Genomic DNA, 24,574 nt, shown 5'->3' on the forward strand with positions numbered 1-24,574 from the left:
TGACGAAAAAGATCAGAAAATAATTTTACCCTCCGTAAAGATGATTGACACTTCTTCAGGAAGAGTGCAATTTTGTTTTCCAACTTCACCTACGAAAAAGCATTAATGTTCATTAGTTATATTCAGTTTATTCATTTATTACCAAAGTCAATAAATTTGCCCGTAGTTTTACGAATCGGCTATTTTTATACGCAAAACTAACCATTGACCATTGCCTTTATAACATAGCAAAGCAGTAAAAGAAAATGTCTTGACCAAAAGATTCGAATACTCTTCTAACGAAATCTTGATTAAACAGCGCGCATACCTCAATCACGTCAGCGTGATTGCTCTATCCGTTTCTGGATGCATACGCGCGCACACTAATTAACCAATCAGAGCGCACGTTATATCGTTGCTATGTTATAATTATTTTTCTGTCCTGTGAGTATTGGTGACTCTAGGAACTACTTGATAAAAGCTTATTGGTCCCTAACCTGTGCAGTTACACAAGAGCCGATTTCCAGTGAACGTAAGATAAAGAGGCAGGCATGTGCTTCTGCCAAATCCTGCAACGAAATGTCAATAAGAACATTACAGTGCAACACTATATTTCAACCAAGCATAATGGAAAAGGATACTAACCTTTACAAGGATGAGTGATGTTGAAAGATTTCGTTTGTCCGAGGGCTAAAAAAGAATTCATATTACCTATCAAAACATAAATCTTAATTTCCCAACATGAAAAACATAAACAGCAAGACGAGCGAAAATCGTCAAAATTTTTTTGTTTTTGTTTTTGTTTTTGTTTTTTTTTTCATTTTCGTTTGGACCCTACACCTCTGTTAGACAAAACATTTACTGACTAAATAAATTCAATATAAAAGAATATTAGCCTTACGTTTTAATAACTGACACAAAGTTTGTTTAAAGTCGATCGTTTGTCAGACAAGTTTGAAAAGCAACTTTTCATTTTTTTGCAACGCAACGAAGACTTTTTTTTTTTTGAATAATATTTATAAGTTAAAGGGATTTTTATTTTTTGACCACACTTGTGATATTTGGTCAGTGAGCTGTTTTCTTTCTTTTCTTCTGGTCATAGCAAGGGGTTAATCATCTACGGTCTAGGGGCCGACTAACTTCTCCCTTAGGCTTCGGCCGAGCTTCCTGATCAGGCTGTAATTCCTCCCGGGGATAGCGGTGTCGGGGTCGAAATCTCTGGCATAGCCGTAAATGCTTCGCACTGCCATACGACGCTTCAGCATTCAAGGTCTGGGAGTATGGTCTCCGGTTATTTTGCTTACCCAATAAAATTATGAATTATTCGTATAAACTTATAAAAATTTTTATAGTCCATTTGTCAAGCAATTTTGAAAGACGAGGAAAGTCCCTTCGTTGTTGGGTGAATAAGTGTGGAGAGACGAGACCACTATTTGACGTGATCATCCGAGCCACGAGAAGGTCTAGCCATTTGTACAGTGTATTATGTAAACGGCTTTAGCGTTACTTACCAGCGCCATCTATTTTCTGCGTGTAGTTTGATTCAACGGGATATATGTTCACTCTTGATGTATAAAGTGTAATGGTATCTTTAACAGGTGAGACCTAGGGAGTGTAAATAGAAATGCTTTGTTTACATGAGCGTCGGAAGAAATTGAAATCGGGTCGCCTCTGGTTTGATCTAAGTCAGGGCATGGTTAACTCACAGATCAAACCCTGAAACAACCTCTGGGCTGATCTAAGGCAGGGCATGGCTAACTCACACATTGAACCCTGAAACAACCTCTGGGCTGATCTAAGTCAGGGCACGACTAACTCACAGATTGAACGCTGAAACAACCTCTGGGCTGATCTAAGTCAGGGCACGACTAACTCACAGATTGAACCCTGAAACAACCTCTGGGCTGATCTAAGTCAGGGCAAGGCTAACTCACAGATTGAACCCCGAAACAACCTTTGGGCTCATTGATTAGGTAAGATTTCGAGGAGGAAAAACCAGAGAACCTGGAGAAAAACAGCCGAATCGATGGGGGACCCTTACCAACTTCAAACTATTCTAAACTCTGGTAAGTCGAGATTTTTAGGTCTCTCTATTGAAAGGGTTTTTCTCTAGGTTCTCCGATAAACTGATAGATAAACTACAAACCTTTATTTTTACCATCCTGTGGCCGTATAGCTGTTGGGCATTCAACTGATGATAGCAAACTGCAATAGGAATGAACAAATAGAAATCAAAGACAGTTACGTTCGATCCTGCAGACCTCTTGCATTTGACGTCAAAGCAGCTCGATCTGGGGGGACAAAACAAAATAATTCCAATCTCTTTAGAATTGGAACCTATTGTTTTGTCCCCAGCCAAATTGATCTGCATTCCAAAGTGCTGCAAGAGGTCTATAACAGCGCTTTGCCATCCCACGCATGAAATCGTACACTTTTCTGTCGCGATAAGATAAAGCTTTAGTGGACGTCAATGTGGGTAGCATGGGTGGCGTTCGCGGCTAACGCGTCGTCTTTCACCGCTGTGAGTCCAACGGGTCGGGTCGCTGGTTCGAGCCCTGCGGTCGCCACATGTGAATTGAGTTTGTTTGATGTGTTGTTCTCTCCTATGCTACGAGGGTCTTCTCCGGGTTCTCCGGTTTCCTCCCTCCATAAAAATCAACATGTGAGTTGAGCGTTGTGTGCATAGAATATTAAATGTAGTGGTAGGGCGTGTGAGTGAAAAGTGTCCCCAATTAGTGCGAAAGCGCTAGAATCACTAGACACTTCAATAAAAGTGATTTATTTTTTTAATCAGAGTGTTTCCATGACATTGTGAGATAACACAAAATTTTAAAGGTCACGTGACTATGGAATGTCATGGACACGCCTTGATTGACGTCCACCAAAACCTACTTCATCAAGTCGGCAGAAGGTACGATTTAGTCGGCTTGTGGTTCGGAAACACCGCAAGATTCTGAAGCAACCTTTTTAACCTTTTTACAACTATGATTGAATGCATGCATAGAAATTCTAACGTATATAATCAACAACTTGTAACAACACGAGTGCGTCGTTGAAGCCTACACACTTAATGACATTTATTGCATATTTTTAGACGATGCTGCAAAAATGCTTTCAAGGCAGGCTTGTGGAATCAGAACGCAGGGGAAAATGCTTGTCACAGACCATTACCGGTTGGCTTCTCCTTGACCACCACCTTAACTTCGTCTTCAAAATTCACTTTAATATCGACTTGACTTGGAAGAGTACAGTTGCGACCTACAACAAGATATTGCAGAGCAATTTAGTACATACTCCTCCAACATCTTAAACCAACTTGACAACCTATTTCTTTATTTAGCTATGTCTATAGCTATTGTAAAAGATGGTGTCAGAGTCAAAGGTGTTAGGGGATCCAAGAATAGGGGATTTTTATTATTCTCGTCAAAAACACGACAATGTTAGTGTTGAGATCGTGTTGTTTCGAATTTAATTGACGTACGAATCCATTTTGAAGGCCTAGATTATTATTATTATTATCATTATTATCATTATTATCATTATTATCATTATTATTATTATTATTATTATTATTATTATTATTATTATTATTATTGGTTTTTTTTTTGGTTTTTTTTTTTTTGCATTTTCATCATAAACAATCACCTGTACAGTGACACATCAGCTGTGAGCCACGAAAGAAAAAATGCAATGATGGACATGTTGCTTCATTGTACCCTAGAAAAAAAAGACAATCAAGATCTTGTAATGACTATAAAAAATGATAAATGAATTGTTCTATTTCAAATCTTTCACAAATTGAGAATTTTTTGACAAGAAGAGAGTTGTTTCTATTCTATGCCAAGGAAAGGCAAAGTTTTCAAATGTATTAAGCAAAAAAGGGAAAATGTTTATAAAAGTCCAAATCGGCAAACTACATGCAGCAACTCGTTTCTTATTTGCACTAACTCGTCTCATTCAGCAACTCGTTTATTATTTAGCATAAAAATGTTACCTTTACATGGAGAGTTAATTGTAATTTTCTTCATTTGACCAGCAACTTGAACGACAAAAGAAAATTTTACAGTTAGGGAAAGATCGCCCTACATTTGGGGAGAACGGGCGCAGAAATTAGGGCAAGGAATACGTCCCAACGTCACATTCTGATAATGTGTTCATGTTTCCTCACCTATTTGTTTGATTTTGTAACTGTTGTTGAACGAATTTGGATTTTCAGGCACACGAGAGATGTAGTAAGATATTGTGTCATTTAATGCAGAAACCTATAACGAGTATAAATAACGAGTCAAATAATAACAAAATTTAAGAGAGATATTCTTCGTGGGCGTAATGTTTTCCCATTTCATACCACGTGTCATTCCTTAATATTTTTTGTTTAACTTATATTCATATTCATGTGTCTTTATGTACAAGCGTTATACAAAGAAATAATATTCAAGGGAATGGCCAATGGAAGAACACTTTAGTTAGAAACAGGGAATCATTTTGAGTTTCAAATCTTCAATATGGTTTACAAATTGAAAGTCATATAATCTGCTGATCTGCTGATCTCCTAGTTTCCCCCACAGCCGCTTTCAGTGTCGTCACGCAACGCTTTCTCCCCTTGCGTGACGACACTGAAAGCGGCTGTGGGGGAGACTACTGATCTCCACAAGGTAAACTAAACGTCAATTAGTTTTCCAGCTGTAGAGATCCTAAATCCGCAAAGTCTAATTTTCATAGTGATATATTAATATCATAAAAATAGTAAAAGTTTTAAAAGTTTCGTACCGTTACAGAGATGTCCTTCGCTTTGTACATCTTGGTCGCTTCTAACTCGAAGTAGCAAAGGTTTTCTTTTTTGGGAATAATTTGTACTAAATTTGGAAGGGTAAAATTATATAGCATTTTACGTTATTAGCTTTTTTAGAAATTACAATAATAATAAACAAGACGATGATGATGATGAATGATGATAATGATGATAATGATGGTAGTGATGACAATGATGATGATGATAATGATAAATGATTATAATAATGATGATGATGCATGACGATGATAATGATGATAATGATGGTGTTGATGATGATGATGAATGATGATGATAATGATGATAACAATGGTGTTGATGATGATGGTGATGATGATAATGAGGGTGTTGATGATGATGATAATGATGATAACGATGGTGTTGATGATGATGATAATGATGATAACGATGGTGTTGATAATGATGATGGTGATGAGGAGGAGGAGGATGGTGATGATAATGATGATGATGATGCATGATAATAATAATGATGGTGGTAGTGAGGAGGAGGAGGAGGAGGAGGATGGTGATGATAATGATGATGATGATGATGATGCATGACAATGATAATGATGGTGGTAATGAGGAGGAGGAGGAGGATGAAGATGGATGATGATAATGATGATGATGATGCATGATAATGATAATGATGGTGGTAATGAGGAGGAAGATGGTGATGATAATGATGATGATGATGATGATGCATGATAATGATAATGATGGTGGTAATGAGGAGGAGGAGGATGGTGATGATAATGATGATGATGATGATGATGCATGATAATGTTAATGATGGTGGTAATGAGGAGGAGGAGGAGGATGAAGATGGATGATGATAATGATGATAATAATAATAATGATAATCTTGTTCTATTCACCTGTTTTTAATTCGAATTTTATCTGAGACGGGAGGGAACAATCAAGGTCTGCAAAATAAAAGCAATTTTTGAGAGAATTAAGAGGAGATGAGAGGAAATTAGAAGACGAAAGGAGACGAGAGGAGTGCAGAGCAGAGTAAAAGTCCTACCTACCTGAACAAGACTGTGAAGAATTTTTCCCAACAACAGCAAAATACAAAGGAGGACAATTTGTTTCATTATATCCTATCGAAAGAGAAAAATGCAACTTATTTTTCAGTTCAGCAGATCGATAGATACAACTTTTAGAAGTACAGAAATAAAGTTCTGATAAAATTTGTTCACCTTTACAAAGGTTGTAGAATTGTAGAGTCCTCGAGTTTCCTGGCAACGAAAGCATAAATTTGGTGAATACAAAATGAATATATTTTGCATTTAGGAGGTGAGAAAAAGAGAAATCCATAATTATCGGTATGCATAGCAAAGTATAGCAAGGAATGCGACTACCTTGGATAATGGTGTTTGATCTCTTCTTCCTGGAAATTGATGCATCAGCATCAGAAACTGGAATATGAAAGTTATGGCAAATGGTTGGAAACAAAACGTTCACCTATAATAAGGCTTTGCACCATCACGTGATTGCAGCTATGACAGGAGGCACAACAACGTCTTTCTTGTCTTCTTGGGAAATAGAATTCTTTCTCATGTAAATCAGATTAGACCAGATTCAATTGTTCCTGCCTCCTGTCATGGCTGCCATTATGCGATTGTGAGAAGCACAGTTAACATAACACATCATGTCCAACATCGACTTGAAGCTATTAGTGTTTTTGGACTTTGGAAAAGGTCTATAGACCCCTTGCATTTGACGTTAAAAGCAGCTCCATCTAGGGGACAAAACAAAATAAGAATTCCAATCTCCTGAGAATTGAAACCTATTGTCTTTGTCCCCCAGATTGAGCTGCGTTACAAAGTGCTGCAAGGGGTATATAGACCTTATAGACCCCTTGCACTTAAACCCGAGAGGAATTGCTCTGTGGGAAAAAACAAAGCATTTTTTTTTTTGCATAAGAAAAAAATGGCCTATTGTTTTGTCCCCCAGAACAATTCCTCTAAGTGATCAATGCAAGGAGTCTATTAAATGAAGGAGAGTATAAGAATGGAGTGTTGAGAGCAGTTAAGACAGTACCTTCGATCTTGAAGTCATAGTTGTCAGGTCCTGGGGATTGGTTGGTACGTGAGAGGTACAAATATACTGATCCATACTTTGGCTTTACCTGGGATGAAATGAGATGGACTGAGGGGAAAACGTCATTTCCGGTCACGTGTTATTTGTATCAGCCGAATGGCAAAATTTGGATAATTGATTAACCATATGGGCCAGTGTTTGTCATGTTATTTAGGCTGGAATGAGATTCATGAGATTCATTCAGCTGATTGATACCAAGCAATAGAATACTCTCTGGTTGATAGCACATGACGGGCAGTGTTTGCCTGTCATTGTAAGCTGGTGATCAGATTCATTCAGCTGATTGATACAAAGCAATAGAATACTCTCTAGTTGATAGCACATGACGGGCAGTGTTTGCCTGTCATTGTAAGCTGGTGATCAGATTCATTCAGCTGATTGATACAAAGCAATAGAATACTCTCTAGTTGATAGCACATGACGGCAGTGTTTGCCTGTCATTGTAGGCTAGTAATGAGATTCATGAGATTCATTCAGCTGATTGATACCAAGCAATAGAATACTCTCTGGTTGATAGCACATGACGGGCAGTGGTTGCCTGTCATTGTAGTCTGGTCTCATAGTTTATGAGATCGTTCAGCAGATCGCTTGCAATTCCTTTTTCTTTTTTTTTTTTTTTTGTAAACGTTGATTGTTTTTATATATTCTTACCTCTATGTATATATTGTGTGTTTTGAAAAGCGTCTCTTTTGGCAAAGTAAAGTAACGTGCTTTCCCAGGAGACAAATATCCAGAGACCTTAGCCTCTGCTTTCCCTCCTTCCTCTCCTTCCTCTCCTTCCTCTGATTGTGCTCCTATTGTTAATGGCTTCAGAACCACAGAGGCTGTGTGAACATGATTTGAAAAGGTTAATTTATCGTAGCCGTACCACAGGGAGCCCAATTTAGATCAAAGTGAATGGTGAAAATAAGCCCAGAGGCCGTTTCAGGGTTGTATCTGTGAGTTACCCATGCCCTGACTTAGATCAGCCCAGAGGTTGTTTCAGGGTTGTTAATGGGTTACCTGTGGAGTGAAATTATGGGATAGGAGCACATGGTCGAGAGCGGGGAGAAGGGAGGTTGGCGGGCAAATGGTCGAACCCTTTATGATCCTTTATGACCCTTTATGATCCTTTATGACCCTTTATGATCCTTTATGACCCTTTATGATCCTTTATGACCCTTTATGATCCTTTATGATCCCTTTGATTCCCATTTGGGATCCCTTTTTTATTGTTGATCAATGTAAATCGATGTAAACAAGAAAAGGTTAAAGTAAAGTTTAAGATTGTTGATCAGAAAGGTGTTATTCGTCGATCAAACCGCTTTCCGAACGCAAACAACGTCAGTTCGACCAGAGAGTTCAGCCTCCAAGCGAAGGATCAACCGATGGACAGCAGAAATGGATAATATAGAGAACGAATTTCAAGAATTTGGTCTTCTTGGTCTAATGAATAGTTTAGCAGTTAATATTCCAACGCTTCCAACCGAATTTATGTCGAATTCGCCAGTCGTCATTTCGCCGCTACAGCACCCGGAGAACAACAACGAAATGGATTTCAACGGTTCAATGGGTAAAAAGGAAGGCGATTTGACTGCAGAAAATTGTACTGGTGCCAGAGAAAGGATTCCGACAGCTAAAGGTAAAGAATTTGAGACACAAAAACGCAAGGAGAATCATAAGTACGCGTTGTCGAATATTACCAGACAGATGAACAAAATCAAGCCATTGTTATCTAACCTTGAAAACGAAAGAATCGTACAAATAGAGATGGGGTATTTTGACCAGCTAGTTATTAAGTTTCAAGAAGTCCACGAACGTTATATTGAGATATTAGAAGACGAACATGACATTGATTTGGCCCAAGAATGGCATGGTATTCATGATAAGGAAATATTTCATTTCAAGCAAAGCGTTGTAGATTTCCAAAACAGTATGAAAGAGAAATATGCAAATTTTGTCGAAACACAGTCTCAAATTTCTCAAGGTTCTCGCCGTTCTCGCGCTTCCTCAGCGACCAGAGCAAAGTTGATTGAAGCTAAAGCTAAAGCAGCAGCGTTAGAAATTAAGGCAGCTTTCCTAAAGGAAAAACAAGCTTTGCAAATAGCGACTGAGGAGCTCCAGCTAAAGCAAGAGCTAGCAGAAGCTAAGACAGAAGAAAGAATCTATGAAGAGTACGAGAATGAACATGTGAGAAGTGAGGGTAGGAATGAGTGCTACAAGAATGACAATCCAGCTGAAATCTCCTCAGCTGCCATAGCAACTAAAGAAATGCCACGCACTGTCACATCCTCCTCAAGTTCTTTGGCCGGGAATAACAATACAAGTCAAATAATATCTGGCGAATCGCAGAATAACCCTGCACCATTTGTAGCTAATGTCACATTGTCAATTGTTACCCCAATAGTAGCACATCAATTGAGTGAAGGCTCAGCTTTGCATCCACCAGCCTCAGGGTGGGTCCCCAGACCCCCTCACACAATGAAAGGGTGGACGAGCACCCCAGCAGTAGTACAAACAGCTGACAATTTTGATCACAAAGCTTATGAAAGCGCCCAAGAGAGCTTCATTGAAGTACAAAGAAAGCAGAATGAGTTATCAGAACTAATTGTGAAGCATCAAACCAGAAGTCAGTTACCCTCACACAAGCCACCCATATTCGCAGGGGATGTAATGGAATATCCAGCATTTATTAGAGCCTTTGAAACACTAATAGAATCAAAGGTAGAGAGCCCCATTGAATGCTTATACTTTTTGGAACAGTATACAGATGGTAAGGCTAAAGAGCTAATAAAGGGATGCATGCAAATCAAGTCAGAAGACTCGTACAAGGTAGCCAAGCAATTACTAAAGAAACACTTTGGAAATCCTTTCAAGATAGCAAGTGCATACATTGCAAAGCTTTGCAATTGGCCTGCAGTAAAACCAAATGACGGGGCTAGTTTACAGCAATTTTCTATTGCATTAGAACAAGCACGAAATGCAATGATAGGCATTGCCTACATGAGTGATCTAAACACAACCCATGTCCTGCGTCAGTTGTGGGAGAAGTTACCAAGGTATCTTCGTGTAAAGTGGTGTGAAAAGTCCAACAGAATAGCCAATGCACAGTCAAGGATAGCCGAATTTGCAGACTTCGTGGAATTTGTAGCCGAACAAGCCGATCTAGCCACGGATCCTATCTACTCAGAGGATACCGTTAAAGTGCAGGAACCGCGAAGGGAAAGGCCAACCATTGGTGGAAGAAAGATTCAAAGAAGTAAAGGTTCAAGTTTCGCTACAAACGTATCTTTAGTTGACAACAGTGCTAAAGTAATGAACACTGGTAGTAGTTGTTTGTTTTGTTCCAGCTTACATGACATAGATGAATGTCCAGCATTCAAGGCAAAATGTCTAGTTGACAGAAGGAACTTTATCAAAGAAAAGAACTTGTGTTACGGTTGCTACAACAATGGACACACCTCGAAGTACTGTAAACGAAAGAGATCGTGCAAGGTCTGCAACAGGAAGCATCCCACTTCATTACATGATTACGATTGGAAACCATCACTTCAAGGATCTTCCAAGAACACGAGTGTCAAAGGCAGTGAAGGCGATAAAGATAGTAAGAGCAGCGAAGTGTCATCACAGAGCAACGAAACCAAGACTGAAGGCAAAGTCAATAACGCGTGTACCGCAATCTGTGAGGTAACGGAAGCAGGTGACATTCCAGTGAGTATGGGCATAGTACCAGTGTGGCTATATCACAGGAACAATCCTGATAAGAGAATTCAAGTTTATGCTCTTCTCGATAATGCTAGTGGCGGCACCTTTGTCAAGGCGGAGACGTTACAGAAGTTAGGCATGGTTGGAAGTGAAACCACCATACTGTTGGGCACCCTACATGGTAGTCAAGAGATTGAAACGAAAGCTGTAGACGGCCTCGTGGCAGTTCACTTCACGCAAAGAGATGCAGAGGCAAGCTTACCGAGAACTTACGTTCGAAAGGAGATTCCTGTAGATCGAGCGGAAATTCCAAGACCGGAAATTGGCTACGAATGGCCTCATCTGCTAAACATGACAGAACTTATACCTGCTTATATGGAAAACCTAGAAGTAGGTCTCCTTATCGGACTAAATTGCCCAAGCGCAGTACGGCCAAGAGAAGTAATACATGGAAATGAAGACGGTCCTTACGCTGTACGGTCTCTGCTAGGTTGGTACGTGAACAGTCCGGTGTGCAGCAGGGGTAAGGCCTCAGTCAATTGTAATAGAATACAAGTAAAGGAAGCTGATGATTCTATTGCGGAGAGAGGCTACATAACCATAGAAAGAGCATCCAAGGAATTGATAACCCCTCAAGCAGTATCACGAATGTTCGAAGTAGATTTCTCAGAAAGAGAAAGTGGAACAGGCATGTCACAGGAAGATCGCAGATTCATCAAGATGGCAGAAGAAGGAATTAGACTCTGTGAGGACAATCACTATGAAATGCCCCTCCCATTCACGAGTGAGAACGTTCAACTTCCAAATAATCGTGAGCAAGCGTTGCAACGTTTGAACAGTCTAAAGAAGAGACTACTGACAGATAAAAGGTATCATGATGATTATACAGCGTTCATGTCAAACCTCATAGACAAGGGACATGCAGTCAAGGTTGCACCTGAAAGATTAAAGACTCCTGTTGGCAAGGTTTGGTATATACCCCATCACGGGATATATCACCCACAGAAACCACAGAAGATTCGTGTGGTATTTGATTGTTCCGCCAAATACCAAGGGGAATCCATAAACGACAATCTGTTGCAAGGTCCAAACTTGACGAATCAGATGATAGGTGTGCTGACGAGGTTCAGAATGGAGAAGATCGCGTTTATGGGTGATATAGAGAAAATGTTCTACCAAGTCAGAGTCAACGATCAAGATCGAGATTTCCTGCGTTTCATGTGGTGGCCTGACGGGAATCTCAACAATCGACCAGAAGAATACTATATGACAGTCCACCTTTTTGGCGGTGTCTCATCACCGGGTTGTTCCAACTTCGCATTGAGACGCACAGCAGAAGATAATGCGAGGGAATTCGGAAAAGAGGCAGTAGACACCCTAAGAAAGAACTTTTACGTCGACAATGCCTTGAAGTCAGTTGAAAACGAGGAAAAGGCAATCAAGTTGTTGCAAGATGTCAAGGCACTGTGCGCAAGAGGCGGATTTAATCTCACTAAGTTCGTAAGCAATAGTCGCAAAGTCTTAGAATCAGTGCCAAAAGAACACCGAGCGGACAACGTCAAGGATCTAGACCTCTGTCGAGAAAGGCTCCCGATAGAAAGAGCGTTAGGCCTACACTGGTGCATAGAGTCGGATACCTTCAAGTTTAGAATTGAACTAAAGAATCAACCTTGTACAAGAAGAGGTATCTTATCTACTCTGAGTTCAATTTACGACCCACTGGGGTTTATAGCCCCCGTTGTGCTAATCGGAAAGCAGATCCTTCAAGACATTTGTCAAGAATGTAGCTGGGATGAACCAGTACCCGAAGACATCCAAACGCGTTGGAACAAATGGAGAGGTCAGCTTGCATGTCTTGATCAGCTCAACATACCAAGATGCTTTAAGGCTCCAGATTTCGGTAAAGTCGTCTCGGCACAGCTCCACAGCCTGTCGGATGCGTCAACGAAAGGTTATGGACAGTGTTCATACATAAGATTAGTGGATGAACACAACAAGATACACTGTGCACTCGTGGCAGGCAAGGCACGAGTGTCACCAAAGAAAGCTGTAAGCATCCCAAGGCTAGAGCTGGCAGCAGCCACAACATCAGTAAAGGTAGCTGATGCACTAAAGAAAGAACTAGAATACGAAAGTCTCGAAGAGTTCTACTGGTCTGATAGTCAAGTAGTGTTGAGCTTCATAAGTAACGAAGCGCGACGTTTTCATGTATATGTAGCAAATCGGGTGCAGATTATCAGAGATCTCACGTCCCCAGGCAGCTGGAGATTTGTTGAGTCTGCCTCGAACCCAGCAGATGAAGGTTCGAGAGGACTGATGCCAAGAAAATTTGTCGAGCAGTCAAAATGGATTCGTGGACCGGAGTTCCTTTGGCAGTCACAAGAACAATGGCCTCAACAGCCATCATGTAAACTCCAGCTGGATGATGACAATCCAGAAGTCAAGAAAGTCATAGTGCATGCTAACCGTGTTCAAGAAAGGAGCAATGTGCTACAGCGTCTAGAAAGATTCTCAAAGTGGACAAGAGCAAGAGCAGTAGTGGCCTGGTGCCTAAAGTACAAACAACAGTTAAAGAACATCATAAAGGAAGACCGCCAACAGAGTTGTAGTCCTGTCACAGTGAGCGATTTGAAGCAAGCCGAAACAGAAATTATCAAGCTTACGCCAGCAAGTGCCTTTGAAAAGGACATATCATTGCTACAGGACATAGAAACGCGAGCGAAAGGCGAAAGTCGAAAACTGGACAAAGATAAGAAGTCAGTCATGAGGTCTAGTACACTCTACAAGTTAGACCCCTACTTGGATTCCAACGGAATACTCAGAGTCGGTGGGCGACTCAGAAGAGCGGCAGTAGATGATGCTATAAGAAATCCTATCATACTCCCAAAGTCGGGACATGTTACAACGTTGATTATTCGCCATTATCACGAAGGAACACAGCATAGTGGAAGAGGCATCACATTAAACGAACTACGTGCAAACGGATACTGGGTTGTCAGTGGCGGCCACGCGATTAGAAGTTTGCTTGCCAAATGTGTGAGATGTCGCTTCCTACGCGGAAATGTAGGTGAGCAGAAGATGGCAGACCTACCTGATGCACGTCTGCAAGCCGCACCACCATTTACTAATTCTGCCGTGGATTATTTTGGGCCGTGGTATATCAATATCGGACGCAAAGAAGTAAAGAGATATGGAGCATTATTTACGTGCCTATCCAGTAGAGCAGTACACATTGAAGTAGCCCATTCGTTGGATGCAGATTCTTTTATACAAGCGTTGCGCCGATTTGTCGCAAGAAGAGGTCCTATCAGACAGTTGTACAGTGATCAAGGAACCAATCTTGTTGGAGCAGAGAACGAGTTGAAAAAAGCGATCGACGAAATGGATGACGACAAGATTAGATCTGAACTCCTAAAGAATGATATTGATTGGATCAAGAACCCTCCCACTGCCAGTCATTTCGGTGGAGCTTGGGAAAGACAAATTCGGTCAGTTCGGAACATCTTAGCAGCCCTGATGAAGGAACATGGATCAAGACTCGATGAAGAATCACTTACTACATTTATTTGTGAAGCTGAAGCAGTTATAAATAGTCGTCCCCTCACCGTAGACACGATCAACGATCCACTGTCTCCAATACCGCTGTCTCCAAGTATGCTGTTAACCGGAAAGTCAAAGATCGTCTTACCACCACCCGGCAAGTTCCAAACAGAGGATATGTATTGCAGAAAGAGGTGGCGACGAGTGCAACATCTGACGGATCAATTCTGGAGCAGATGGAAAACAGAATACCTGCAGAACATACAAGCAAGACCCAAGTGGCAACGGAAGAGACGTAACTTTGTTAGTGGAGACATAGTACTAGTAAAGGACAGCGACACATCCCGAAGTCAGTGGCCTTTAGCTAAAGTGATAACTACACATTCGGATGATCAAGGTTTCGTCAGATCAGTAACGGTTCGTACTTCCAAGGGTTCAACGCTGGATCGACCAATTGCTAAGTTGATCCTCCTCCTAGAAGCTGAACAGGAAGAACCGGGAATCCCCGACGAGGAGCCATGAAGAACTGATAAAAAATTGACATTGTTGTTATTGTTGTAAAAAATATGTTTATTTTTGGGGAGCCATGTTAATGGGTTACCTGTGGAGTGAAATTATGGGATAGGAGCACATGGTCGAGAGCGGGGAGAAGGGAGGTTGGCGGGCAAATGGTCGAACCCTTTATGATCCTTTATGACCCTTTATGACCCTTTATGATCCTTTATGACCCTTTATGATCCTTTATGATCCCTTTGATTCCCATTTGGGATCCCTTTTTTATTGTTGATCAATGTAAATCGATGTAAACAAGAAAAGGTTAAAGTAAAGTTTAAGATTGTTGATCAGAAAGGTGTTATTCGTCGATCAAACCGCTCGCCGAACGCAAACAACGTCACAAGGGTTCAATCTGTGAGTTAGCCATGCTCTGACTTATATCAGCCCAGAGGTTGTTTCAGGGTTCAGTCTGTGAGTTAGCCATGCTTTGTCTTAGATCAGCCCAGAAGTTAAAAGCTAGCTGTTAGCGGGTTTTTTTTTTTTTTGTTTTTGTTTTTTGTTTTTTTGTTGTTGTTGTATATAGTTGTAATTCATTATTCATTTATCACATGATAAACTTACCTTTACATGTCCGGGTGAGCAGAGATTTGACAAGCGTCAACAGTTTACTGAAATCAGTCACAGTAAGCACGTGATTTGGGCTTGTGGCGATCATGTCGAGTTCTGATTTGTCGTAATTACCAATTCCTACGGATATTATCGTAAGATCTAGAGAAAGTAAAAACGATTCAGTAACTGAAAATAATTGCGACTTTTTGAGCCTTGAGTATTTTGAGTATATTAAGTTTCTCTGCTAGTTCAGCTGTTTTCACTTATAAATCATGTATTCGGAATTCAAAATTGTGAGAACTCTCGTAGTGCTTTTCCTAATCTTCTTGAGTGTTCTATACCTTTCCCTCGTGTTTTATAACTGTACACAATACGCGCGCGTGTTATGATATAGCCTTGACCGTGTCAGCGCGTACAATCTCATTATAACGAGATAATTATATAAAGATTACCTGTTATGTTTTCCTTGACACTTTTCACCACAGGTTGTAATACCGGGCCATTGGATTTGCCATCCGTCAAAAGTACGATAATTTGTGGTTCATTTATGTGCCTTGGATCATTCTGAGCCTTTTGTAGGATATCGTGGGCGGCTTGTATGGCTGTGGATGTGTAGGTCCAGCCTCCTTTTGTAATAAGAGAATAGATATAATCTTTTATGAGTATTCATAGATGGATGGACGGACGGACGGACGGACAGACGGACAGACGGACGGACGGGCGGGGCGTTGCGGGGCGTTGCGGGGCGTTGCGGGGCGTTGCGGGGCGGTGTGGATCGGGACGGGATGAATGAATGAATGCATGGATGCATGAGACTAATAGACATTTACCAGAATAAGCAAGTCCATCCACAGCACACTTGAGTCTTGACTTCGATGCACATTCATTCAGTTTAATAGAATATTGAACATATGAAGCAAATTCGATAACAGCCACTCGCGTTTGATACGGTGAAATATCGAACACATCAATGATATTCCTGGGTAAATATACACCAAACATCATCATCATCATCATTATAATTATCATCATTATTAATTGTTAATTACTATTATTATTATCATCATCATTATCATTATCATCATCATTATCATTATCATCATCATTATCATTATTATAATCATCATCATTATCATTATCATTATCATCATTATCATTATTATCATCATCATCATCATCATCATCATTCATTCATTGTCGTTATCGTCATCGTCATCGTCATCGTCATCGTCATCGTCATCGTCATCGTCATCGTCATCGTCATCGTCATCGTTATCTTTATCATTATCATCATCATCATTATTATAGAATATATGTTATTAGGATTAGTTTTTGCCAAATAGATTGTATTGTTATACATTAAGAGAGAATTCTTTTCCTATTTAAGCAGTGAGCGCCAAAAACTATTTTCTTGAAGAAAGCCTAGAAAGGCTGTTGTACAAGGCTAAAATCTTGTTATTCACAAAGTTTAACTTGTTTGGAAGTGGAGATGACGGATGAAAGTGGAATCAAAGTGTTGACCCAAAGCAAAAATTTTATTCGAAAATGAGGTTTAGGCCTTCATTTGCTTATTTCCCATATAATATTTTCTATTAAAAAAAACCTTACAAAGCAACATCCTAACACAAATGTAACAATCTATCATAGTGCATCAGTTTCTAACTGTTTAAAAAAGTTTTTGAGTGTTAACCCAAAACAAAAATTGGGATAAAAACTCACACGAAAGTCTAGTTTTTGGCGCTTTTTGCCTTCATTGCTCATTATTGAAACAAATTTCTTCTTAATGGATATATTTTTATTGTAGTATATTATTATATTTTTTATTAAAGGATATTATTACTTAATAAGTCATATGGAACTTTCAGGACTCAGTAAAAAATCTGATCATGAGCACGAGATATAACTAAACATTTGATGCATATATATATCACAGGGAGCCCAATTTAGATTAAAGTGAATATAGAAAACAAAATCGGGAAGATTAGATAATTAATTATTTTTTAAATTCAAGATCAAGATAATGTCCTCCTAATACGAAAGAGTAAAAAAATCAATAAAAAATGCACTAGAACATTTTTTTTTTCGCGCGCCTTTGTTTTCCTATATAATTCCCCTATGGTATCTGATGTCGATATATATTCTACATAACAAATTTTTCCGATTTTATTTTCATCATTCACTTTACATTTACATTTACCAGTTAAGTCATTCGCTCAATACTGAGCATTTTAGACCATGCTAAATAATTATTAAAATAATCAAATAATAAACATATTGATAATAGAATAGATAATAATAAATAGTGAATAATAATTGTCCAACAAGTTAATAAATGTCTGCAACTGCATTCTTAAATGCTGATTTAATCTAAATTGGGCTCCCTGTGATATATATAAAGTTACACTTACTTGACAAAATCCTTTTCGACCTCATAGTTAATTGACTCAATACTTCCAGATTCGTCCATCACAAAAACCAGATTTGCCGGTAATTCACATTCTAAATATAAGTGGCATGAATATGTTAATTATTGAGCTTTTAAGTTGTGACGTATTTCCGGGTCCAGTCACATAAAAGATCGCTAAAATCTTGCCACAACTGTATGTACTTTATTGTTCCCACTCATACGATAACCATTCTTATGGGAAGCCATTTCAATGTTACGGCATGTCGTACCGTGTACGTGCTGTAAGTCAGTACCGTACGTTTCCCACTCATACGATAACCATTCTTATGGGAAGCCATTTCAATGTTACGGCATGTCGTACCGTGTACGTGCTTGCCGTCTGTACCGTATGCTCCCCATTCATACGATAACTGTTCTTATGGGAAGGAATTTCGATGTTACGGCATGTCGTACCGTGTACTGCGTGCTGAAAGTCGGTACTATTCGTTAATAATATCCCATTAATAATACGATAAGCATTCTTATGGCAAGCAATTTAAATGGCAAGGCATATGACAAGCACCATATTCATAACTTTACCTTCGTCTTTATCAATCTTGGGACAAGCTGCTCTGCCACTCTTCAGATTTTCTATTAAAAAAAAAAACAGCACAAAATTAAAAGGAAAACAAGATACGATACTAAATCATACACAACTTTTCTACCGACCAAATACGGACGTACCGACCGACCGATCGACCGACCAAATACGGACGTACCGACAGACAAGGAAATCGATAAACAAACAACAACAAAAACTCCATCATCCCATGCATGAAGGGATGTGCAAACACGTTCATAATAAAAAAGACCTAAGGAAAGGGAAAAAAAAAAAAAAAAAAAAAAAAAAGACCTATAACACCCCTTGTACTAATTCGCAATCCGTAGTTCTAAGCAATGATAATTTCTTTCTTGAGGAGTGAAATCGTTTTTGGTGTTGATTTTTTTCATTGTTTAGACTCTAAGGCCGGGTAGGATTTAATATAAGGGGTCTCTAATTTCTTACTTAAGTAAGTGAAGTAATGTTCAGTTGTTGTATGGGCTAGTTTGGGAATAGCACTCGTTTGTACTCGAGAGAAATTGACTCCCTCGTGCCAAACCTTCTTCACAGCGTACATGGATAGCATTGTTTGATCAATGAGCTCCTTCTTTCCCGCCATCTCTTGAAACGTTTTGAATCTCCTACACGCTGCATAGTTTGTATCAAATTCCACTCCATCTTTATAATAGTACATCCTGAACAGTTGCCCAAGACGAACGTTAGCAGCAGACCACCACTCTGCGACTTTCAATCCCAACAAAAATCCATCGATTCCTCCCAAGATTTCTGCATCTGTTGCTGCAGAATGAATCGATGTTAACGAGGTAAAGACTTGAGGGCATTTAGTATTAGGGGACCAAGTACCACCAGGTCCAAACAGAGGCTTTGATGGGTCGTTTTTGTTCGTGAGACCAGTCTGCGCGATATCCCCAGCAATGGTAGCAGCGTACAAGTTATCCATATGCTTTGATGATAGTTCATAAATTTCTTGTAAAATGAGGTCTTTATTTCTGTTCACTCCTGCACAGATGCCAGTGATAACACGACCCATGGCTACGTCACCGTGTGGTGTACTAACGACTCCGCGTTCTTGTCGTCCAGAGAATCCATGGTCCAACATACCTCGAAGAACTCTCTTCTCGTCCGTTGTCAAAATACCATCTGGAAGAGGCTCTGGGAAAAAAAATTAATAAACTCAAAAAGCGTTGCCTAAGTCTTACATATGCTAGAATAGGACATGCAAACACAGTAGATTTTCATGGTCAGTCCAGAGGTTGTTTCGATCTTAGATTACTTTGACTAAGATCAGCCAATAAAGAAGCTGTTAAGAGGTTGAACGAAAACTGACGCTTTTGGACTACTACATTCTCTTTCACTTACCGGACTTCCCCAGCAGTTTGTTCCACTTTTGATTATTGTATCCAAAACTACTTCTAATGTAATTTGCAATCACTTTGAGCTGTTTATTGCCGCTCATCAAGGGATGACGTTCTATCTTTTCTATCAGCTCAATAAAGTGATCAAGCTTGTAGATAATGTTCTTCTTGATTGACAAGTTTCGTAGTAATCTGAAACCAATTCAACTTGTTAAAATAGGCAAGGCAGGGCAGGGCAGGGCAGGGCAGGGCAGGGCAGGGCAGGGCAGGGCAGGGCAAGGCAAAACTGACAAAGCAAAGCAAATCTGACAAAGCAAAGCAAATCTGGCAAAGTGATGCAAATCTGGCAAAGTGATGCAAATCTGACGTCAAAAAAAAGCGAAGTTATAATACAAATCAACAATGCATTCTCCCATGTTTTACCTTGAAGAGGCTTTGCCGTCTTCTTCACCAAAGACTTCTGCAAATCACGACAACACGCTTAAGTATTCAAACATGGATGTATCTTTAAATAATTAACTACACTCGTAGAAATAAGCTGACATAGATGGAGTTCTGGTTTTTCTTTTCTTTGAAATATAAAAATATGTTGAAGGAAAAGTTACAGTCAAACTACCTCAAGCGTGAACACGTAGAGGCATTAATGACTTTATTTTTGGATTCTTGATTTCATTATTCGATTCGAAGATTCATTAAAGGGACTCTGAGGTGCCAGACACATCATAGCTTAAAATGTACATCAAACCTTGTTGATTTTGAAAATCGAAATGAAAATCCCATGAAATGCCTTTCCTCGTTCGCCACAATTCCTAGCTCACTTTCCTCGCTCACACTTTCATCGGGTGTATTATATTCTTCTCCTCAAGCAATTTCCGGCTCAAATTGATAAAGAACAGCCATACTTCCATAGCGAAATTTGGCTGATTCAACTCCAGCTATCCAACATGTTCCACTATCTGACGTCATCACAGCCCAGGCATCCCAAGTCAACAAATCCGCGATATTCCACAGGGAGCCCAGCTTAAGTCATTTCGCAACTTTGACGGACGATATCACCCCAAAAAACGCATTTCATGGAATTGTCATTTCGATTTTCAAAATCAACAAGGTTTGATGTACATTTTAAGCTATGATGTGTCTGGCACCTCAGAGTCCCTTTAATGAAAACGAATCTTCAAACTCCTGGCATATACAAAAGCCAAGCATATATGCAACTGAAATGCAAAAACAACTGATTGCGCAAAAAACAAGAGCCTACAAGCCAAGTTAATCGAATTTTCAAATTATTACTATTTTTTGACTATTTTTTTGAATATTGAAGATTCGTTTTCATTAATGAATATTCGAATCGAATAATGAAATCAAGAATCCAAAAATAAAGTCATTAATGACCTCTACGTGTTCACGCTTGAGGTAGCTTCACTGTAAAAACAAAAAAGCCACCCAACCACCGCAGCTATGATATTTAGGAGGTAGCGAGATGAACTATGGGATGCTATTATCATAAACGATAGGTTTTGCAGGCATATTTTATACTTACCTTTTTGAAGAAAGGCAAATGCAGTGACAACCAATAACGTGGACAATTTCATTTTAAAATTGCTGCAAAATAAAAAATAAAAAAGTAAATCGTACCGATGGTGATATGGGGATGATGATGATGATGATGATGATGATGATGATGATGATGAAGACTAATGAAAAAATCAAAAACGCTTGACGTATAGATCTACTAATACAGATCTAAAAATTCTATTGCAAGCAATACCTTTTGAGTAGTTTTGGATTCTTATTATAATTTAGAATTTGATTCAGAATAGTTGCCACTCAACCAAGCAATAATTTATTGGCCGTCAAATTTTATATTGAAAAAAAAAAAACACGTTTTTTCAAAACAATTATTCAACATATTCGATGCCATTTTGAAAATTTCCCTTTAAGGCCGTCAGCACTGAATTGAAAGTCGCTTTTGCACCATACATATATCAAATATCAAAAAGCATAACCTAAGCAAACTGTGCCAAATTTAACGCTTTTTATCAAGGTTGCGTGCGCATCCAAATTTAAGGAACTTGACGGGCCACGGTACCAGAGCACAAGTATTATCATGCATTGCTATAAAAAAATAATAAAGATAAGAATTCATAAAATCTATTATTTCCCTCTTTCAATGTAAAACTGTCTTCTCAATTTACTGAATTTGCGTTTTTCATTTTTGTGGCACGTCAAGTTGGATGCGCACGCAACCTTGAGAAAACGGTCTACTGAATGTTTACACATCTACTTCCGGTTAAAGATCAAAGAGCACAAAGAATGCAAACTATATGCCAAACTTCATGTTTCAGTTAACCCAAAAAGCATGATTCAAAGCAAGGTATTTTCAACATTGTCTGATCAGCCTTTAGCAAAATAAGTGGGTTTTTACTCTCTGGTTACCCCTCAAAGACGCAAAGGATTATGGGGATGTGAAAGTAGAGAATTCGATGAATATCCTTCGTATTGATATACGATGAATATCCTTCGTATTGATATACGATGAATATCCTTCGTATTGATATACGATGAATATCCTTCGTATTGATATACGATGAATATCCTTCGTATTGATATCCGATGAATTTCCTTCGTATTGATATCCGATGAATTTCCTTCGTATTGATATACGATGAATATCCTTCGTATTGATATACGATGAATATCCTTCGTATTGATATCCGATGAATATCCTTCGTATTGATATCCGATGAATATCCTTCGTATTGATATACGATGAATATCCTTCGTATTGATATCCGATGAATATCCTTCGTATTGATATACGATGAATATCCTTCGTATTGATATACGATGAATATCCTTCGTATTGATATACGATGAATATCCTTCGTATTGATATCCGATGAATTTCCTTCGTATTGATATCCGATGAATTTCCTTCGTATTGATATACGATGAATATCCTTCGTATTGATATACGATGAATATCCTTCGTATTGATATCCGATGAATATCCTTCGTATTGATATCCGATGAATATCCTTCGTATTGATATACGATGAATATCCTTCGTATTGATATCCGATGAATATCCTTCGTATTGATATACGATGAATATCCTTCGTATTGATATACGATGAATATCCTTCGTATTGATATACGATGAATATCCTTCGTATTGATATCCGATGAATTTCCTTCGTATTGATATCCGATGAATTTCCTTCGTATTGATATACGATGAATATCCTTCGTATTGATATACGATGAATATCCTTCGTATTGATATCCGATGAATATCCTTCGTATTGATATCCGATGAATTTCCTTCGTATTGATATCCGATGAATATCCTTCGTATTGATATCCGATGAATATCCTTCGTATTGATATCCGATGAATATCCTTCGTATTGATATCCGATGAATATCCTTCGTATTGATATCCGATGAATATCCTTCGTATTGATATCCGATGAATATCCTTCGTATTGATATCCGATGAATATCCTTCGTATTGATATCCGATGAATATCCTTCGTATTGATATCCGATGAATATCCTTCGTATTGATATCCGATGAATATCCTTCGTATTGATATCCGATGAATATCCTTCGTATTGATATCCGATGAATATCCTTCGTATTGATATCCGATGAATATCCTTCGTATTGATATCCGATGAATATCCTTCGTATTGATATCCGATGAATATCCTTCGTATTGATATCCGATGAATATCCTTCGTATTGATATCCGATGAATATCCTTCGTATTGATATCCGATGAATATCCTTCGTATTGATATCCGATGAATATCCTTCGTATTGATATCCCCCCCCCCCCCCCCCAAATATTATAGTAATTAAAGTGTTAAGGACCAACAGACGAAAGATTCCTCTTAAAAGATTTTAAATTATTGGACAGTCTGACACTTTGGGGTAACGAGTTCCACACTTTTGCACCGTCATAAGCATAGATAAGCATGAAAACCAATTTGTACATTGATGAAATTTCCCGAGATTAAATAAAAGACATCTCTCTCTCTCTCTCTCTTTCTTTCTCTCTCGATTTCAAGTGTCGGTATGCAAATTATTTAATAGTCTGATACGTCATCTCGCACAAATTTCGAATCAAACGAGCTATATTTTCTCTACCATTTCAATTTCAATTTAAAAATACTGAATACTATAAGTTTGCAAGTGGAAATTAATTCTTTCAGGGATATTTTTGTTACATTCAAGGACTCAATGCGATTTAAAATGACCCACTTAGGTAAGCTAGTAAACCATTTTTCACCAGACAGTAAATAATATAAAATCTAAATTAGTTCGGTATCAGCTCATGGTTTTCCAATATCGAAGAAGTTCTAGTTTTATGACAAATTTTATCTTTTATATAGAAGAAAATAAGAAAAAAGAAGACACGAATAAAGGAAGTGGCCTACCTCATTCAGAATTTCTGATTTTGAAAGGATTCCTGCAAAACTGCTCTTTGGTTTTGCAAATACTAAGTCCATTCGTACAGCTTCACGAATACAATGAGACACTAAAGGAGTGTTCCAGGATTAAGTAATATGCCAATAGGTAAAAGCCAATCACAAACAGCTACATTAATAATCAAATCAAAACAAGAGATAATATGGTATGGTCTTAAAAACAAATACATCCATCAAATAAGGAAAAGTAATCCATTTTGAAATAATTCACACACACACAAAAAAGAATAAAAATAATAAAAATGAAGTTGACATTCATCTTTGAAACAAAATATATTTATTTTTACGAGCTAGCAAAATAATTGCTAAGCAGACAGCAGAAAGCATTTATATGTAAAAGTAGGTGATTCATGTATGATTATTCAGTCTCGACTAGCGCATAGAAAATATAAAGGAGGAAATTTTATTAACCGAGGAAATTCGCTTGAAGTTTCATCTACGAATATTGAAATTAGGATTTTATTAAAATTCATTTTACTTGAAAAAATCCTCAAAAAATTTAACTGATAT

General features: G+C 38.6%; 2 protein-coding genes across 2 annotated transcripts; one reads left to right on the forward strand and one right to left on the reverse strand.

Annotated features, from left to right (window-relative positions):
* Positions 1-24,018, reverse strand: LOC116290904 (uncharacterized). The gene is made up of 27 exons (XM_089040627.1): positions 24,014-24,018; positions 22,005-23,360; positions 21,109-21,170; positions 19,992-20,028; positions 19,573-19,760; positions 18,658-19,365; positions 18,192-18,242; positions 17,614-17,704; positions 16,036-16,184; positions 15,658-15,831; positions 15,218-15,364; positions 7,529-7,701; positions 6,818-6,905; positions 6,136-6,192; positions 5,974-6,012; positions 5,803-5,874; positions 5,650-5,697; positions 4,750-4,835; positions 4,148-4,241; positions 3,974-4,018; positions 3,625-3,696; positions 3,151-3,237; positions 2,126-2,184; positions 1,491-1,584; positions 625-669; positions 477-548; positions 1-89 (listed from the first exon to the last, which is right to left on the reverse strand). Exons 1-27 carry the CDS (start codon positions 24,016-24,018, stop codon positions 13-15), a joined length of 4,176 nt encoding a protein of 1,391 aa, XP_088896753.1. The 3' UTR covers positions 1-12.
* LOC148905748 (uncharacterized) lies at positions 8,258-14,623 on the forward strand. The gene has a single exon (XM_089040251.1). It carries the CDS (start codon positions 8,258-8,260, stop codon positions 14,621-14,623), a length of 6,366 nt encoding a protein of 2,121 aa, XP_088896377.1.
* Positions 24,019-24,574: the final 556 nt, after the last annotated feature.

Source organism: Actinia tenebrosa, unplaced genomic scaffold, assembly GCF_029948245.1.
Source record: "Actinia tenebrosa isolate PJP-AT-01 unplaced genomic scaffold, QUT_ActTen_1.0 PGA_scaffold7__59_contigs__length_16204524, whole genome shotgun sequence".
In the NCBI taxonomy this organism is placed as follows: domain Eukaryota; kingdom Metazoa; phylum Cnidaria; class Anthozoa; order Actiniaria; family Actiniidae; genus Actinia; species Actinia tenebrosa.

Bases quoted from the DNA above. Each gene is read 5' to 3' on its own strand.
- LOC116290904 (XM_089040627.1), bottom strand. The intron at 15,832-16,035 runs GTAAATGTCTAT...TTATTACAAAAG, and splicing joins GGATGGACTTGCTTATTCTG to GAGGCTGGACCTACACATCC. The intron at 6,013-6,135 runs GTAGTCGCATTC...TTTCGTTGCCAG, and splicing joins ATCAAACACCATTATCCAAG to GAAACTCGAGGACTCTACAA.
- LOC148905748 (XM_089040251.1), top strand. From the start codon at position 8,258: ATGGATAATATAGAGAACGAATTTCAAGAATTTGGTCTTCTTGGTCTA.